The 21,019-nt window shown below is 36.8% G+C and overlaps 1 protein-coding gene across 1 annotated transcript; it reads right to left on the reverse strand.

Moving 5' to 3' along the window:
- Positions 9,592-20,997, reverse strand: PIGP (phosphatidylinositol glycan anchor biosynthesis class P). Its single transcript, XM_021405452.1, has 5 exons — positions 20,639-20,997; positions 18,615-18,687; positions 17,968-18,086; positions 15,130-17,101; positions 9,592-12,654 (listed from the first exon to the last, which is right to left on the reverse strand). Exons 1-4 carry the CDS (start codon positions 20,718-20,720, stop codon positions 16,971-16,973), a joined length of 405 nt encoding a protein of 134 aa, XP_021261127.1. The 5' UTR covers positions 20,721-20,997; the 3' UTR covers positions 9,592-12,654; positions 15,130-16,970.

Below are 21,019 nucleotides of genomic sequence, written 5' to 3' on the forward strand. Positions count from 1 at the left end.
CAACCTTGGAATTCACTTTCTCTGTAATAGTTCAATAGCACATGCATTGCTGACCTTCAGAGCGCACTGCAAAACACGTCTGTTTATATAACCTTTGCATGACGATCAACATACTTTGTTTAATCCTGCTGTATTCAATGACAGCATTGAATGCAGTCAACTAAAGTTTTATTTATTTCTCTATTTGTTTGGGTTCCTTTGCTCAGGAAAAGTTTATGAGTACATGAGAAAACTGAGTCAAAATCTCATGATGCAAGGGCATCCAAAGCAGAACAATATATAGGCAAACAGTCACCATTTTAAGACAGTGAAATGTTGGAACATTCTCAGTTACAATAATTTGAAGCCATAAAGTTGCTGTCAGTATTCAGATTTCAATCGTAGTGTAGCTTAGACTTAATCGTGACAAACTCTGTTTAAAGTGTTAAGTATTTTATATTGGGAAATGTTTTTGTATTGTTATGAAATCAAGGCCATGTAGACACTAGGAAATTTACTAAAATAGGTATCCTAAAATAAACATGTCAATCAATTTCACAATAAAGGAGGGTGGAAGGAAGCCTTGAAAAGGAGCTGTGGGTAATATTAGCTCTCAGACTTACCGGATCACTTGCATTTTTGTCATAGAGAACAGTTTACAGAAAGATGTTGCAAGATGCAGAGGACAGACACACAGAAGCATGGAACTGTTTACAAAGAAAAAACTCTGAATAAAGGGAATAAGCTAAATTTTGAATTTCTGCCTGCAGATTGGGAGAATATCCCTTTGCAAATGGAACAGAAAGACCAGCTTCAGTCTAGAGGGGTTAAGTCCCTCTAGGCTCTTGAGGAGGCTCCCATATGACTCAGAACAGGAAGCCAGTTCTGCCATAGAACATAAATGTTAAGGAGCCTCTTTTTTTTTGTTTGTTTGTTTTTACTTTAAAATGAGTATTATGAAACTAGCTCTGATGTGCTTTGTGAATGACTTCGAATTCATTTTTGAGAGCTTTGTATGTTATTAATGGCTCCAAATGTCAACGTTATGTTGTTTAACACTAGCTAATATTTAAATCTGTAAATGCTGTAGAGTTATCCTGTCTCCTAGCTGTACCAATTCATATTGCATATTATTTACTCTTGCAGATGCATAAGTGCTTTCATAAGAAAACTGAGTAAAATGAGTTTCCCACAAAGATAAAAACACAAAATAATTATCTTATTGTCTATTTCTCTTTTGATACACTATCCTTAATTCCCTTTAAATCAGAATCAAATCCATCAAAGTTACTCTCAGGTAGTATTAGAAGTGTGAAAAATAATCCTTGCTTCTGGGAAAAAGAGATAAGCATTTGTAACAGTATCAGTGTTTTTCGACCTTTGCCAAATACAGCTCCTCATATTGAAATTAAGGGTATTTCAAAACATAGTTGTTCCTTCCAGTACCTAGGGGGCCAACGGGAAATCTGAAGAAGGACTCTAGAAGGTGATAGGGCTTGGGTTGGAAGGGACCTCAAAGCCCAAGCAGCCCCAACCCCTGCTGTGGGCAGGGCTGCCCCCCACCAGCTCAGGCTGCCCAGGGCCCCATCCAACCTGGCCTTGAGCGCCTCCAGGGATGGGGCACCACAGCTTCTCTGGGCAGCCTGTGCAAGCGCCTCACCGCCCTTTCAGTGAAAAATTTCTTCCTAACATCTAACCTAAATCTCTCCTCTTTTAGTTTAAAGCCATTCCCCCTTGCCTTATCAGTATTTGACCATGTAAAAAGTCCATCCCCCTCCTGCTTGTAGGATCCCTTCAAGTACTGGAAGGCCAAAATGAGGTCTCCCCAGAGCCTTCTCTTCTCCAAGATAAATGAGCCCAGCTCCCTCACCCTGTCTTCATTGGAGAGATGCTCCAGCCCTCTGATAATCTTCGTGGCCCTCCTCTGGACCCACTCCAACAGCTCCACATCTTTCTTATGCTGGGGGCCCCAGGCCTGGATGCAGTACCTCAGACAGAACCTCACAAGGGCAGAGCAGAGGGAGACAATCCCTCTCTCTCCCTGCTGGTCGCTTCTCTTTTGGTGCAGCCCAGGATACTATTGGCTTTCTGGGCTGCAAGCTCACACTGCTGGCCCATGTCCAGCTTTTTGTCCATCAGGACCCCCAAGTCTCCAGCAAAATATTAATTTACATTTTTCTACAATGTTACCCATAGTTACATTAGATTACATTACAGTTTCATTAAGAAAAGAATATTTTCTGTAATTTTGTAGTAGATTTGGTCTTGCAGGGCTTTATCAACAGAATTATTTGATGTAATTTTATATCTTTCAGCAAGCTATATTTTAGTAGCTCAGGCTTCGATTCTGCACTAATATGCATGTTGGCAAGTTCTGTCCAGAGCTTTAAATCAATTCCTCACATATGGATCTGATTGCAAGATAGGGACTATAGACATCAGTTGTGTAATGAACACTTCCTTTTTAACTATCAAGTTCAATTAGATGTAAACAAAACAAAGCTGATGTAATTATATATGTATATTTAAGACAGTAATTCAGCAAGATATTTGATTATAATTTAGGTTACTTATAAAGTTTGCCATTTTTTCTTAGTAACCATGCTGCTATTTAACATACGTTATTTGAATATTACTCACTATATTGTGAGTAATTTCCTCCCTGCTGGAGAAAGGATATTTAATTTTAAGCAAAAATCCCATGTGCAAAGTTATATTATGCCTTCCAATACAGAACCATTTCAGGGGAAAAACTGTGTCTTTCAGGAAAGCCTACTCAGTGGTCTTCCTTTGTGAGTCTTGCTCTTTCTTGTTGATTGGACATGTGCTACATTCAGCTGTATCAGAACTTGAGAAAGAGCCATGAAGGCTTGTGGAAGAAGAACCTCACTCCCACAAAGAATTTTCAGTGTCCTCACAAAACGACCATTTTGATGGCTTCTTCATCTCAGTCAGCTAGAAGGGGCCTAATTCATACCAAATAATCAATGGATATTCCATGTTCAGTAAACAAAATCATTTTTCTCTCTCTGGGAAGAAAGTTCAAAGCATAAAGCAATTACATTTGGGAGCTCAATCTATTCTTTTTGATGTCAATGTGTAAGCAGCACCAGAGGAAAGATAATTCAGCAAAAGGTTCTTACAATCCCCCTGTATCTCTGCAGTAATTGAGAAATAAAGGAAACAAAGTGAACTGTTGCAATGAACCTTAACAATGAAAACAGATAATGTTACCTCTCAAGTAATAAATTGCTCTTGTAAAATATAATAGGTAACTAGTAATGCTCAATACAAATGAAAACATTGGGAAGAAAGCTTGGACTAAGGCAGTTTGTGTTCAGTCTTTGTAGGTTTAAAGCATATTGAATATTGTGAAATAAAACATGTCTCAAAGAAATGGCATTCTTTAATAACCCTTATTCTTTGATAGATGAAGTATTTTTTCTTGGCATAAGATTTCTTCTCCTTCCATCAAATAGCAATCAAATTAAAGGAGAGTCCCAGAGAGTCCCAGAGTCTTGAGGCAGGGATTAGGCCTTTCCTCTCACCATCACTGATTTTTGGTATCTTTTTGTGTTTTAAAGTTAGAAGATGGGAAAGATTTCATTCGCTGTAAAATTTACTTTGTATTTAAAATTCTCTTTTCAAGTCTCCGTTACGCTTTTTAAAGACTGGATTCTGATGAATTTTCCCAAGACATACAAGGAGTATTTACATCGTTTACTTCATAAACACCAAATATGGATTTTGTAAATTGGCAACAGAAAGATAATGGACAGATAATTCAATGTGATTTGCTAATTGAAGTTTAATAAATAGTCTGTTTCTCTATAATTGCTCTCACCAGGAGTCTGACCATATGAGAACCATGTCTTTGAACTATTTGGAGGAGTCAAAAGAAAACTCATTAAGGATGTTTCTTTCCTTTTACCTGAGGCCATGTTTGTTTTAGGTAAGTATGCTTTAGGAGTTAAGATAAAGGAGGGGCTGAGAGGCCAAGACAAGCAGCCAGCCTGCCGCAGAAACAGCAGGCTTTAGATCATCAAAAACCATGGAGGGTGCAGCTGTAGATTTCTTGCTCCAGGCTACAGTGGATCACATCTGTCAGTGCTTCAGAGATGCCCAGCAACGCTCACTCAATCCGAGAGAGCAGCCAGAGAGGTAAGACAGAGGCAGGAAGAAAACTTTTTTCACCAGCTTTCCTTTCAAAACTCCAGCAGAAATATTGAAAAAACAGGACCCCCTTAAAACAGAAATCCAGTCGAAGGAGAGAGATTGTAGCTGTCTCTAAGCATCGCTATCCCCTTTAAAATAAGACTGCCAGCTATATCATAGAGTTAGCAGTAAATGGATTCCACCAATAAGAACACGGTCACTTTAAAGATGGCTAAGAAGCTCAGACTGTAAGTACCATTTGAATGTAATAATTCTAGTATTGAGCAGAAAATGAAAACCAATTTTAATCTCCAGAAATAAGAGGCAAAATAACTTTCTGAAAACTTTTAATTTGGAACTGATTTTTTTTTCTGATATTTTATTATTTTCAGTCAAGTGTTTCGGAATTTACTTGTAAACAAAAGCAAATGAACAATAAGCTTTCAATAACTGTTTTTTAAAAAAATTATTTAGCTTTTCCATCTGAAATAACTTCAATTTCCCCTATCAAAAAAATGCTAATTAGATCCAATATCCCATGTTACTTTAATGTTCTCTAATCATTAAATGATCAGGCACTCAGTGATCATATGTGACCTTTAATTAGACATAGTGCCAAAGAGGGAGAGTTACTTTTCATTTTACAGCAGTACTACATAAATAGAAAATACTTCAGTATTAATTACATCATCATTTGGAGTTCAGTGCAGTCCCTTTGGGCTGTGAAATCTTAAAAGGAAATGATACCTTAGCTATAAATGTACAAATGATTGTCTAGGTTGTTTAATCAGATCATAGACAGAAGACAGACCAATATTGCCATAGAAATCAGACTTACCAAATCAAAATGAATCTTTTGCAACTTGGGATATTCTATGATTTTGTGACCAAAATGTGCTGAGAAAAAAATTGTGGGGTTTTTTTTTTTTTTTTTTTTTTTTGTTTTTCAAAAGATGCTTGCAGAAACTAACAAAAGAACTTCTGTTTTATGGATATTCTATGCATATTACCACAGACAATTAACTGTGGGAGCGCTGTTCTATCTTAATCTTTCAGCAGCCCTGTGTTATGGAGGCCCTGGATGCCCACAGCCAGGGATGGTGAAATGGCAGAGAATCAACAAATGGTGAGATTAAATTCTGGAGAAAATAATCCTTATCGAAAACAGGTGCAGAAACGAAAGCTATTTGAACACAGAAAATGTGGCTTGGTCTTCTATTCATTTCCATTTTCAATTTCAAAGTATTTCCTTCAGCACTGACAAATGTTTCCAATTATGATGCTCCATACATGGCAATGTGTAAGAGTATCTCTAATTTTGTATCAGATATAGAATCATCATCAGCTCGTAAAAGCTGCAGGAAACACTGCTTACTAAGACAACTCATATTTCAACATGAGTTTTTATTTCTTTACAAAAATAAGAATATTCTCAGTTTGAAATTTCCACACTTAATCCATATGTGATATTTTGTATACGGGAGAAAAGACTTTGGGTGAAAATGATTCTGAGGTAAAATTTTAAAAATACCTTTAAGTGAACAATTGTATTGGTTGATTTTTGAGAGGGATGTTGCTATAGCTAAAGCAACTAGAAAATCAACAGAAAAATCAATGTAAAAGTTCTTACTGGCAAATTCCTACTCTGAAAGGCCCACCAATTAATAACTAGTTTTACTTATTCATTTGGGAAGACTTGTTAGACAAGAGGATAAAACTAAAGAGAGATATAAGCACATTCAAAATAGGTCCCAACACTGCAAACTTTAAAAAAAAATGTATTGAAATGGTGCTCCAGTGCTTAGTTTTTAGGACTTGTGTGAGGTTTTGCAGCATCAGATCCACATCTACATCTTCAACTTTTTCCCAAGGGCTCAGCAGGTTAGGACATCAGCTTTCCTTAGTGTAAACCTTTAAAGGTTCACAATTTCTAACACATTCTAATACATGTAATGCCTTTCCTATCACGTATTTTTTGCCTTCTGAAGATGGAGGCTGTAGCTGCACAGATCTGTTGGAGAGCCATGCTCCTGGCAGGCACCTTAGGGAAAGCCTGTGTAAGAGCATCCTTCCCAGAGGCACCTGTAAATTTGCTAAGGATGAGAGCAGTGCTACTCTCACAAGAGGTGTTAACATTTGCAGGTTTTTATGATTATTGTGACCTTCATTTGAAAAAAATTAGTATTGGCCAAATTTTGTATTGAAATTTAAAATTGATTTTTGCTACCCAGTTTGTTCTATCAAAAATGCATGCTTTTTAAATCACTGAATAGAAATACAGATGCCAGTTGTCTCATGATTTAGCTGTTCAGACTCTTAATGTGCTCATGGGATCTCTGATTACAGCTAAGCTTGCTGACTTGAACATTACATCTCCAATCTGCTCATTAGTATAGATAAAGGTGTATTTTATAATACCTTAAACCCCCCAGTCTCTTAAACTGACTGAAAATCCTCTTCTTTCAATCACTGATCTTCTATTTGGTGGCTTTACTATATCACCAGTCTCTACAGAGATTCTTAAACAGAATGTACTATACTTCATAGCTTTATGGTTCACGGTTCATAAAACATATAAACGGAAAGGCTTTGTTAAATGCAAAACTATAGGCAGCCTGTGGGCACAAATAATACCTGAAGTATGTTTAGTTGGAATAAAAAAACTCAGAACACCAAACAAAGGAACATAACCATATAATTTTACAGATGCTTGTAGAAGAGAAGAGTGAAGCATTTTTAGCCTATTCTGTATAATAGCATGTCTCTTTACAGGCACAACCGGATGGTCAGCTAACAAATTTTAGAGCGAAAGGAGCCCTGGGGTTTCAACATCCAGTGAGGTGAGTTAAATCCAGGGAAATTAACAGCCTGAAAGAAAATATTTCTTCTAGAGAGAAGTATTACTTTGTCTCTGGAGTGTCTCTTTGTAATAGTGCATTTTAACTACTCACCAAACTCCATAGGTATTTATTCCCCCACAAGGAAAGATGCCCCGGCTGAACAGAACCTGAAACAATACTCCAGTAATGAAAATAAGAAAAGAGTCACCTTAAAAACATCCCACTTAATCTAATTTATATTTGCATTGACTAATGTTATTCCAAATCTACAAAGTCCAAATAATGAATATGAACAGATACTAATGCAGCGTGACTTATTATAGATATCTGTTTTAAGTCTGCTGAAATTTGCTCTTTAATAAAAATTGAACTCTAGGTACATCTTCTTCGCTATTTCCTTGTCTTAGAGGAATTATAATACTTTCCACTACCATTTAAATTCTGTATGGCTTAATGATATAGAAACCCCTGATGTGGACTTTTACTTACAAGAGGAAAATTAATGGAATAACCCTCTACTTTACAAGCAAATTTTAAATTAATTGAAAACTGGCGTAAGTGGAACAAAGAACTAGATGTGCACACATATGCATGCAAAACTCATGAACATATGTAAAAAGACCAAATAAAATTTTGCTTTAGTGGGAAAACAGGTAAAAACCTGAAATGTAAATTAATACACATTCAAGATTTCAATTAAAATCATTTTTGTAATACAGTAATTTTGAAATAAATCTCTTCCACCTCAACACTAAAAAAACTAAGAACAACTTGTGTGCAAGAGGCAACCCACCCCAATCTTAATATGGCGTCTTAATCTTAATTCCAGAATCACAAAACTTTTTTCAACCTTCTTGCAGTTACATAGAACACTTCCATGTACTGTGCTAAATATAAAACAAAACAAAAAATCTCAAGCGCACATCACTGCCCTGTCAACACTTTATCAGGGAGGGACCTCAGATACTTGCAATACAAAATATCCCCAAAGTAACTGAGGTAATTAAAGTTAATAGTATGTTTTAGTCAGCAACTTTTATTTTAAAAGACAAGGAGTCCCAGGATTTTTCTGCCTTCAGAGAAAGAAAAAAATAATAATTTTAATAGCCAAGCTAGGTTAGCTGGGAAAGTGTCTCATGGTTTTAATTTTTCTTTTTAAATATGCTTTCTCATCAGACTTTATTTGCCCAAATCCAAATGCCAGAAGTTTCTTAACAACATTGGAGAGAAGGTTCTGGCTAACTTTCCAGTACAAGCCACAATTCACTTCTACAACGATGACACTGACTCTGAAGAAGATGAAGAAGAATCCAGTTCAGCCTAATAATTAACAATTGCCAGCCTTTCCAAATACATAGTTATAAAGAAATTAAAAAGGAACTGTCAAGAATGTATGGACAAACATCTGACTGAAAAAAGAAGCACATCAAAGCTCATATGAAGACTATTTATAGCTATCTAACCAAGAAGAATGAGTCGATGCAACTGGAAACAGAGGAAATCCTTTTGTGTTTCAAAAGACTTTGAAATAAAACCATGAAACTTAACTAAAAGATTATAATGTTTTTAATTGTGTTGGTTTGAACAACAGTTGAATTAGGAAACTTGAGGAACGCTGCATTTAGTTACTCACTTTCTTTTACACGCAGCACGGAAATAGGACTATTTATGGGGCAAAATAATGTAATACAGAGCCCCAGAATAAACCAAAGGCTTTGAACCACAATGTTTTTAAGAATTTAACTAAGAAATGATTTCAAATGCAAAGAACATTGCATATTATTTCTGTGGAACATATTTATTCTGACATGAACACTGTATGAGAGATTAACCTAATCCATTTCAACTTCCAGTCAAAACAAGTTTTAAATGACAGTCTTGTGATGTCTTCTGTTATTCTCAGATTTTCCCCCTCTAATCAGAGGAGTGCCTTTCTGTCAGTCAGAAAAGTCACTTAAACACTATGATGTAATTTAATGGCACATTAAAACATGAGTTATGTACTATTGTTGTTTTGGTCTTATTTATTACAACATTCAAATCTTATTTCTACAGGTTAGCGTGCTTGAGTCTATGATCTTAATACATCTGACTTACTGTTGATTCCTATCTGGCGTGTATCTTACCATTCTGATATTTCTTTTGCACTGATATTCAGAAAGACCTAAATTACTAATTTTCACAAGCATCTTTACTGTAATTAACAATGTCAATATATCTGTCCCTACACATTTAATCCATTAGGAAAAAAAATAAAAGCTTGATATAATCTGTTCTGTTTAAGCTTTTGTTTGCATAAATAGTATGAGCTCAGGGAGTCTGCCAGTACTTGTGTTGCTATGCCAGCATTTTTTTACATGGCGCAAGGATAAGGTGTTTGGTCACAACATGTTTCAGAATTATGCTTGAGTTATCTCTAACTAAAACTGTCATATTTTCTCCAGAGAAAAGGCAAAGGCAGCACCCAAGGCTCTTGACCCATACTACTCTTGGTGGCGTAGATAAGGTCAGGTGGTTACAAGCGTGTTAGATATTCCTCTTAGTACAATATACTGTCAAAGTTAGAGTATTATAAATTGTAAGTCTAGCAAAGTAAGATTCCAAATGAGCCGTCGCATTAGAATGGAAGATCTTTTATTTTTTCAGAAACTCCATTTACATACTAGAAAGTGGATCTATTAATTAAATGTACACAAGGAGACAGCATCCTGTAACATAATTAAAAGAACTAGATTAATTTGTAAATCCCAATATGACAAAAGAAAATTCAGCTTTTTGACACTTCACTCGTTCATCATCTCCATATATTCCCTTCCCAACAAATACAACCATATAGACACTTCAGAGATCTTTCATTTCTTTCACTAGAGATCATAAGATTATATATGCTCCAGTTTCAACATTATCTGGTTCGTAGCACATTTAAGCAGAACATCCAAGATCACTTAACAGGTCAGTTATAATGACGTGCTTCCAACACTGGTCAAATTATTCTTCATTAAGGCTCAACTTCTTCCTCGCCAGAAGCTCTTATTCTCAGTTGGCTTCAGTCAGAACATCTGACGTTCTGCTCTCACTTGCTGAGTCCTGAACAGCACTTCTCACCTTTTAACACAACTCTGTGTGCATCCACACTGTTATTTTTCTCTCACACAAACCAAACTCATATTGCTAAAGTGCTCAGAACTCCACTGAAGGCTACTGGAATCTAGAGAGATGCGCTGAGTGTTCTACCTGCCTCCCTTGTGAAAATGGTTCAGTAGCTTGGTAGTTATCCCACATCTCCACGCTGAGTAGTGCCTCCTAACAAACACATTACACTGAAGAGCTACTTGCATTACACAGACGATTTCACCATGTAAGGACCCATGATACAAAATAACAAACCAGCAAAAACATTCTGCAGGTTCTTCCTTGCTAATCCTTAACTTTCTGCAAGGCCATGCCTCCTGTTACTTTCCCCTACGCAATTTGTCTGCCCTGAAATGTGTTCATTAGGAGTGTAGAATAAACCTTGCTGTTAGAAAAAAACAACTGGATAACAGATATCCGTAGGTAGTTGGAAATACGAAAATAAATCACCTTACATATATGCAGAGGTCTGGCAGCATTGCATCAGCAGACACTGATTCAGTTTCTCAGTCAGTACCACTCTGACTACATCCCATTTGCTTTCCCCTTTATCATCAAATTCCATTTTCAAATTCAGGTAATACTGCTATACTATTTTCATTACTGGTAATATATAGCTACAGTTATTAGCGGAAGACAAAATTATATTATTCTTTTTCCCACCAAGCCAGCAATTTATTTTTTTGTGTGTGTCAGATAACTGACAATCTATTCATGTTACGATGCCAACATAAACTTATTTGCACACTTAAATAAAATGTGCATTCTGATCCCTCACCCGTTTGTTAACAACTAAGTAAGGACTAAAAGTGAACCAATTATAGCATCCCTGCTGCTCAACTGCAGTTAACTTTCTGTTTTCAGTTCTAGTTTGTTACCTCATCTGCAGTTTGACCTTGTGAAGTTTTCAGTGACCTTAGAATCATCCATCAGTTCCAGGAAAAAGATAACAAAGCATCCCCAAATAACGACTTAATCATGAACACACTACTTCAAAGGCAAGGCTAGCAATGTACCATCTTACAGATTAATTTGTTGGCTCTGGATCTTTGTTTCACAGAACTTCCGTTAGCAGTTCCATAACTGTAATGTTTCCAGCAAATGCTACCTTTTGATTTCCGCTGTTTGTTTAAAATTACGAAAGCTGGAAGTTGAATGCTGGAGAAGTATTTAGACAAGGTCTATGATTTTATTTCTACTGTCTGTGTTCGTGTGAAAAGTAAAAAAAAAGTTATTTACAAAACAGTCTTGAATCCTATTTCCAAGCTCTTTTAAGACAAACTCATGAACAATACATATGTCTAAGGGAAGAATATCCATTACATGATGTAATATTTTGTTATTTTTTTTACACAATAATAATTTTTGTTTTAATCCAAATTATCACGGGGGCAATTTTCTTTTTTTTTTTTTTTTCCTAAACTACGTTTATACTGAGAGAATAACATCATCAACAGCACTAAATTGCCACAGTTGAAACAAGGTAATCTTCACAATGGCCGTTTTTAAGAGCTCCAGAGACAAAATCTGTTCAAAGCACTGGAACACCTAACATTTAATTACGCTCCACACAATCATGATTTCTAAACTGGATTACTCTATCAGCTGCTTCTAGGTTCATAATTAAGTTGAGGCATCAACAGTGCAGCATACAAACAAAATCTACTTCAACAACCTTTCTGGAAGGAAACTGTCAGAACAAGAAGATTAAATGTTTCCAAATCTTCCTCCTCAGACTGCAGTTCATTTCATGAATAGAGGGAGAGACAGAAAAAAAAAACTTCCATTCAAATTAGTTATTTTACATTTGACAGGAAATGTAACAGTACATCAGCGACCAGGACATTGCATTAAGTATTTTAGCCACTCAGACTCAAGTACCAAAGTAAAAGGTACATTATGGAACAAAATATGTTTACTTAGAAATTATTTATTAACTCTTTTCTTTGTGAATCAGAAATACTTAAATACTTTATCATTTACATCCATAAAAGAAAGTGAAGCCCATAGAAACTGCCTGGTTAAAAAAAAATCCTTTCAAATATTTTCTTTAAGTATTCCAAAGGAATTTTTGACTTCATTGCTGAGCCTCTCATAATATCTGTAGGTGGGAGCTTCTGCATGGATTTGAAGTACTAAAGAAACAATGCTCTGTATGAGGGCAAACATCTCAAAGCTTCTTGCCACTCTTACAAAACTGAATTGATACAGGTACAGCCAAGATGCTGGTTTGTTACACTTTCCAGGGCCAGAAAGGAGAACCAGAGAATAGGAAAAAAACTCAAATTCTGTTTAGGTTACCTTACTTTTACCTCCAACCTCACATTTAAGTTTTGTCACAGGATGGTTTGTTCTACGGTTATGATCACTTCATAACGTTTGCGTCATTTAACTTACTGCATCTTAAGGCCTACTATACAGAATGACAAAACCTATTAGTATTACCTCACCCCCACCGTCTTTCTTTGTCTACTTGCCTCTATTTGTGAAGTAAAATTTGAGATGGGATGTTTCTTTTTGTTTCCTTTTCTTATTTCAGGCATTCTCTCTGTAGGAACAATAAAAAAAAACAAAACTGTGCTGTCTTTTCATATGTTTTGCTCCACATGACCATTTTCCTCTTCTATTACATCTCCTTGCTGACTCAGGTGTGGAAAAAGTAAAAAATACTTTTATTAATGAAATGTGTAAAAAAAAAAAACCAGCTGTGGCTACACAGAGAATTAAGCTCTACCACTTCATATGCATAGATTAAGTATGTGCACTGACGCTTCCAAGCGTACAGTATTCAGTACAGTGCAATGCAATAAAAGACCAAAATCCAAGATAAAGTCATGGAAACGATTAAAAAGGAAAGCTATTCCCAACTTTTCTTTTTCAAAGTTAATATCATAAACACCATCTGTGTTGTTACTACCCTTCCCTCCACAGCTAAGATGGAAAGGAGAGAGACAATCTTTATCATCATTACACAAATTTGGCAACCACAGCTCTATTATTTTCTTTGGCTTTCAATCTTTTTGTTTGAAACAGTAGACCTTTGTGATTTTTTATTACATATTTACATATACGTATGCTCTGATACCATCTGAGGGGAACCTGTCTTATTAAATGAAGGTTGTACCAAGATGTGTAAATTCCCATTGGTCCCCAACACAATTAAAAATGTAGAAAAAAATTAGAAGTTGCATTAAAAAGCACAGCTCATTTAATCTTTTTTTTTTTTTTTCCCCAGGAAGGATAGAGCAATTGATCTGACTTTAAACATTACTACTTGTTGTGCTAGAAAAAGATGCCATCAAAAGTCATAAGGGTGAAAGAGGGGGCAAGTTTAGTTTTTGCTTTTATTTATTTAGGTTTTGCGTCAGTCTGAGAAGAATGGATACCTGATATCCAAAGTCTTTAAAGACTTTAAAGATGTATGTTTTGTAAAGAAAGGCACTATTAGCAACGCATTTCAATCATTTCAGATTTTCCTTGAACACCAACATGTGAGGCAAAATCTATAAAAGTCCCCCTAAATAACTGTAGCTAAAGTATGCTATTTACAAAAGATGAAATCTCTCTTCTTTTTGCTGATAGAGTTGTATCTTTCACTTAATTGCAGCCATAGGCAGACTATGAAATGATGAATCCCAATCAAAACAGACATATCTCTCAGCAAAATACATTTATTATCCTATACATACACTGTGTTACCTAGTTTTATTTTGATCATAGAGGCAATTTCTGAAGTGTCAATTATGATTCGTAAGTTGAAGAAAAGGTCACTACAGTGCCTTTGAAGCACCACTACCCAGGAATGACAGAAAAGCAAAGATTGAGTTTCATGCCTGCAAGTTTTACTTAAACAAATGGCCCCAGTTTGCCTACACACTTAGGTGACTCTGTTAGTTTTCCCATAATTGTGAGGTCAGCAGTTAAATGAAATGGCAGATTCATCATTGATACAATCTTTGTCCAAGGTTTACAGTCCTTTAATTTGTGTGCCTTCAGGGCTTGGGGGCATTTTCCAGTAGCTTTTCTTTATCCTGAAGGGATTTAAGTATCCTTAGCAGGGGACTAAATTAATCCTTACATTAAATGATAACAGAAATGTAGCCTTCACTAGTTGTCAATTTAGAATTAAAAATGAAATTGCTTTCTCAAGAAGCAATAGGAACATAGAAATTCCATAGGAAAAAAAGATTACAGTCAATACTGCAGTGTCTACAAGATGAATAGAGAATTGACAGAAGAGTAAACACATCTTCATGTATGTTGATCATAAAACCCTGAATTCACCTTATAGATGGCTGCTTTGGCATGTAAATTAACTGAAGGGCAAAAATCGGGTTGGGGAAATAATAGTAACTGAGAGCAAGGTGAAAAACAAAGCAACACCGAGAAGCCTACAACTGTCAAGCAAACAAATGTTTTACTAATTCACAGTCACGAAGATGAGGTACAAATAGTCATTCTTATGGAATGCTTCCAAACAACTTTATATCTAAAATCTAGTATTTCAGAGCGAAAAGTCAAGATGCATTTTCTTCCTTAATTAAGAAGATATTTTTTTCACACCCACAATACTTTCTTTTTTCTTCAACTGAAAGTGGAAAGAGTAGCAAATTACTAAACACTTAGTTACTAGTAGACCAAGAAACTGTCAATTTCACATTCATACCAAACTAATTGACTGTTATCAGATCTTAAAACTTCTCACAGGAAGTGATGTCTGTTTTGGCTGATATCTAAAAGAACTAGAATATATTTCTTTAAACATACCTTTTCAAAAATTCCTTACTCTCTTTTATTGAAATATGGGCATTTTAAAATTAAATTCTTTGCTGCTTGGAAGTTGTTCTATAGATCTGTCAAACAATAATGAGGTTCTAATCACTGATCTTTATAACCAAACCAAATGACCTTGACTACTTAGGATAAACGCATTAAAAATTTGTAACTAGGTTTCTGACTCTTGAAAGAAAGCAAATAAAAATAGTTTCTGTGCTCAGTAACATATACAAGAAAGAAAATTTACCTCTATAATATCCAAACTATTGCCATAAGTTATGGTGCTTTGTGCTATAATCCAGACTATAACAAAGCAGACTTATGCGTTCCTTGAACCTAGATTTCAATATGGTAAAAACAAACAAACAAACAAAAACATGTCAAGACTTGTTTCCGAAAACCCTTACAAAGAGCTTCCCTTATTTCTGGTAATGTTGTCTACCCAGACTTCAGTAAAGTTTTTGACATTGTCTCTCACAGCATTCTCCTGGAGAAACTGGCTGCTCATGGAGGGGACAGCTATATGTTTTGCTGGGTAAAAAATCAGATGGGTGGCCAGGCCCAAAGAGTTGTGGTGAATGGAGTTAAATTCAGCTGGAGGCTGGCCACAGATGGTGACCCTCAGGGCTCAGTGTTGGGGCCAGTTCTCTTTAACACCTTGTTCAGTGACCTGGACAAGGAGATTGACTGCACCCTCAGTAAGTATGCAGATCACACCAAGTTAGGTGGGAGCGTTGACCTGCTTGAGGGTAGGAAGGATCTGCAGAGGAATCTGGATAGACAGGACCGATGGGCTGAGACCAACTGTATGAGGTTCAGTAAGGCTAAGTACAGAGTCCTGCACTTGGGTCGCAACACCCCCATAGAATGCAACAATGGCTGGAAAATTACTTGGTGGAAAAGGACTGGATGTGCTGGTCAACAGCCAGTTGAACATAGCCAGCAGCATGTCCAGGTGGCCAAGAAGGCCAATGGCAACCTGGCTTGTATCAGAAAAAGTAAGGCCAGCAGGACTAGGGAAGTATTTGTACCCCTGTACAAACCGTACAAGCCGTACCTTGAATACTGTGTTCAGTTTTGGGCTCTTCACTACAAGAAAGATGTTGAGTTGCTGGAGTGCATCCAGAGAAGGGCAACAAAGCTGGTATAAGGACTAGAACACAAGCCTCACAAGGAATGGCTGAGGGAAACGGGGTTATTTAGCCTAGAGAAAAGGAAGCTCGGGGGAGATCTCATTAATCTCTGCAACTACCCCAACAGAGCTTGTAGCAAGGCAGAGGTCAGTCTCTATTCCCAGGCAACAAGCAACAGCACAAAAGGAAATGGCCTTAAGTTGCATTAGCAAAGGTTTAAGTTCGATATTAGGAAAAATTTCCTCACATAAAGGGTTTTGAAGCACGGAACAGGCTGCCCAGGGAAGTGAGCTGAATCACCACCCGTGGAGGTATTTAAAAGATGTGCAGATGTAGTGGTACACTCGATAGTGCTAGGTTAACTGTTGGATTTGATAACCTTAGAGGTCTTCTCCAACTTAAATGATTCTATGATTCTATAATTTGTTGAGTAAAAAATTCTGTAAAGAAACACCAAACACTATATACCTCAACTCAGAACAAATATTATTGAACCACAGGAAAACTGCAACTTTAAGCTAAAAATAATTACAATTTATTAATATCTACAAATGAGAACTGTCCATTTACAATGTAAACACTTCAATTTAACTTATATAAAAAAAGCCTCAAGCATTTGGCAAACAAAACACATTTTCATTCCTCGAACTCAACAACAAACAGAATTAAGCCAAGTCCAAACATTATTTTACTCTGAGAGGGAAATTGTAAGTAGTAACTTACAGCTAATATAATGCAAATTTAAAATCAACAGAATGGTTAAATGAATTAATGTGCCATAATTCTCATATTAATGCAGGTTACCAAGCCGCATCAATGAAACATATGTACAAAAATCTAGTTAGAAACTCAAAAGAAAAATGTCTATTATACCATGAAAAGGAGGTTTCTTTCAGCAACGAGAGGTTATGTTATGCTCCTCATAATCCTTTATTCAGACAGATCTTAATAACTACTATCTGCTATTGCAGATTCCTTTTTCAGGAAGGAAAAACATTCTGTTTACTTCGCTGATGGGAATATCCCTCAGTGACGGAATTGCTTCTTCTTGAAATTTCTTCTGTTGCTGCTTTTTAGCATAGTTATCTACAGGAAACAATTAAGACATTCCACATATTAAAAGATTTTTTTCCCCCTTTCAATAAATGTTGTATAATGCAATACTGTATAAATTCAGCTACTAAATGATACTGAAAACCCCATCTTGCTGAGGTATAAGAGGATAGTAAAACAGAAACACTTCACATCAACACACATTAACAGAGGCCCTGAAGAAATCAACTCTGCCCTCCTGCTGGAATCTCCATCAGGGACTGCACTTTGTTTAAGATGTTGTATGACATCAAATCATAACTATCCACAGATAAAAAGAGTAAACAAACTCTGCAGTGAGGAGCTCAATCTGTAGCATGAGCACTTTATTTTAGGATTTCTGCTGAGAGATGCTGGCTACCCTTCCTTTATCTTAGCTTTTTGCTCCCATCACCATACAGCTCCCCCTCCTATAACGTCATAAACATGTTCACAGGTGCACATTGAACAAAATCACTGAACATTTCCCTCAGGAGAAAACAAAGACAAAAGTAGTTGCTTTCCAAACATAGAAAGTCCCACATCCCATCTGCCATGCAAACTCTTGGGTTGGCACGAGAGGTATGTACATGCCTGGGTACATGCCTAAGACCTGTTTCTCTAATATTGTCTGCTTTACTAACATTGTACACTTTTCCAGCTGGAAACCACTGACATCAGATAACAAAGAGGTAAAAGTCAGGCTTGTGGGATCTTTTCACTCCGGTCCTTAAGTATTTCCAAGAACTTCTTTTCTATATTAAAATATTTGAAAGCTTAAGATTTGATTTATATTATGTCTACCTATCATATTCACAAAAATTATTAGTTAAGTATCAAAATCTTAAAAAAAAAAAAAAATCCCACACAAAAAAGATTACCTGTAATAGTATGCGTGGAGTTAAGTGGAGCTGTACTCATCATGTTAATACCAAATAGTAATACATAACCAATTCCTACAGCAACTAACAAATATGCTGGCAAAGCAACTGCCCAGTACCTGAGGAAAAAGATTTTAAAGTTTATATATATATTACACAATAATAAATGTCTAACAATGTAACAGTTTCAATGTAGTGGCTATTTTATCTAATACAAACTTTGCCAATGAGCAAAGAAACAGCACATCAGGGTACGGATCACAGTTTCTGCCACGAAGATATCTGACTGCAGAATCACTGTAACTAGTTCGGTATAAAGCATCAAATAGATAAATTTACAGAAGGTTTTTAGTTTTAATATTTACAGTCTAAAGGCTACTGTATGTTATTTTACAAACTCTCTGAAAACAAAAATTCAAATTTTTCATAAAACATCAAAATACTACCATCCCTCCCAAGACACAATGAAAAATTTTCATCTTAAATGCTTATCCACATAAAAGAATGTTTCACAAAGATTACAGTCCTTTAGAATCAGGAAAAAACACATATTTTAAAAACAGTTTCACAATTTCTTATCTGGAAATCATTACACGTATCCCGGCTTAAGAGTTTGAGGCTGAACTTAAAATTAAGGTTGAACTTACTTTTGAGGCCAGTATGTTAGTCCCAATGAGAAGAGCCAAGTCTCAGGAACATATGCCCAGATAAGATATAGCACTGCACAGAAGAATTTAAAGAATTGCAACAGTTCAAATGATACCATTTTAGACCTCCTTCTTAAGTTTTTAGAGCAATACTCTCATACTGGGACATACTGAGAATACTTTGCTTTACCACAATTTAATCAAAAATAGCTCCACCAAAATCGGGTAGAATACATCTCAGAAAAACCTTGTCCAGTATGGGGACAACATTTTGTAGCCACTTATACAATAACACTTTTGTATTTGCTTTAACATTTTGTAAAATCACAGAATATCCCGAGTTGAAAAGGACCCTCAAGTATCATCAATTTCTAAGAGTAGTGTCCAAATGCTTCTTGAATTTTGGCAAGCTTGGTGCTGTGATTCCTCTACTTTTTTTTTTTTCTTTTAAATCTGAAAGTTTTGTTTGCTTTTACTTTTCCTTTCCTCTTCCCACTGCCAATGCATGGGTAAGCGAGAGACTGCATGGTGCTAAACTGGGGTTCACTCTCAACAACAACTTCAACACAGGTCCCGCAAATACATTCTATGGAGTAGCATAATTCTGATTTTACTTTTTTCAAATTCAGTATCGCTTGCTTTCAGATTTTGAAGTCCTTTGTGGTATCAGTCACATGGGAAAACCATACAAATACAGCAACAATTTAGTTTTTTATTCCATATATGCACAGAGTATCTTTACACTTGCTTTGAACTGCAGCGCAAGAAAACATCAGTAAAAGGATGCTAAATGATTCTGTATGGAGACAAAGCAGAAAATGACTGTAACAGTGGGTCATTTGATTGAAAGAGAAGTTGACAGTTGCAGCACTTGGACATGAGAATTGTTCAGAAAAAAAAATACTGGAAATACTTTCTGACTCTTTGTAAGCTAAAAACCAATTTCACATCAACAAAAACAAATGCTGAGAGATTTTACCTCCTGCCAATAAATCCAGTGTAAAGTCTAGCAAAACTTGATGGGAATAGGTTAGCAGGTAAACAGTGACAGAAGCTACGGAATGGCAGCAGCTTCTTGTGGGAAGAATGGAAGCCAGCTTACTTCCCTTCCTACTTATCTCCTAAAGGTGAGAAAGACTTCGAGAAGACCTGCATCTCTAGCATGTAAGATACCCCCAGTGAAATGCTAAGGCAGCTGTCACAACAGCAGCAAAATGCTGGTGTAACCCTGATCACTGTTAACCAAGCCGACTTATTAATTTTTTCCAGTATTTAGGCGAGGAAGGTTTTCACATTCCTCAGAAGGACAGGCTGAGAGCTGAGGCTGTTCAGCCTGGAGAAGGCTCTGGGAGACTTGAGAGTGGCATTTCAGTTTCTGAAGGGGCGTTGTAAGAAAGATGGGGACAGGTTCTTTAGCAGGGACCATTGCAATAGGACAAGGGGAAATGGTTTCACACTAAAAGAGAGGAGATTTAGATTGGATATATGGAAGAAGTTTTTTACAGTAAGAGTGGTGAGGCAGTAGCACAGGTTGCCCAGACAGGTGGTGGATGCCCCATCCCTGGAGACACTCAAGGTCAGGCTGGACGGGGCTCTGAGCACCTGATGGAGCTGTAGGTGTCCTTGTTCAGTGCAGGGGAGTTGGACCAGATGGCCTTTAAAGGTCCCTTCCACCTCAAACAATTCTATGATTCCCACTCCTCTCCACAATGGTTACTAAGCAGTAGCAATATATGCAATTCAGATATAGAAGTTATTAAAACTAGACTGCCGAGGAGTTTCTAAACAATTTGTATTTATGATACTACGAAACACAGCATAAAATTGTAAAAGAAATACAAAACACGTTAGAATCACAGAAGGTAACATATCAACCCACAGGCCTGGCAACTAATGCTCATTCCTCCCCCGTACCTCCTTACGGTGAGCAGTTGAAAGCTAGCATCACTCTCTTGAGATGGTCTTGTCAGAATTACATTTGTCTCACAAGCAAAGCAACAGTTTTCAGAACCCAGTATACTTACTAAAGCCAAACCAAGATCCCAAAAACAGGGCAAATCCATATATTGCCCTTTCTGGCAACGGGGCTGGAGAGTTCTCCACCATACCTACTGTTCCTTCCCTCAAACTCAGGGAAGAAACAAAAAAAACGATACGAAGCGGTCGGAGGGCTCTCGCAGAGCTATGCTACGAGCAAGGACAAGAGACCAGGCAGCTCGAGCTGCCCAACCAGCTGATAGGCGGCTAACTCAAGCACGCCTGCCATAACTCGGCTACCGCGAGGAGGACGACGCCACCGCGCATGCACCCGGCAGGCAACGACCGCTTGCAGCCTCAGCGCCCCCTCTAACACGGATTCTCACTCCTCCCAACCCGGAAGCCGCTTGAGGAACAACGCCCAGCCT

Source organism: Numida meleagris, chromosome 1 (assembly GCF_002078875.1).
Source record: "Numida meleagris isolate 19003 breed g44 Domestic line chromosome 1, NumMel1.0, whole genome shotgun sequence".
Classification (NCBI taxonomy): Eukaryota; Metazoa; Chordata; class Aves; order Galliformes; family Numididae; genus Numida; species Numida meleagris.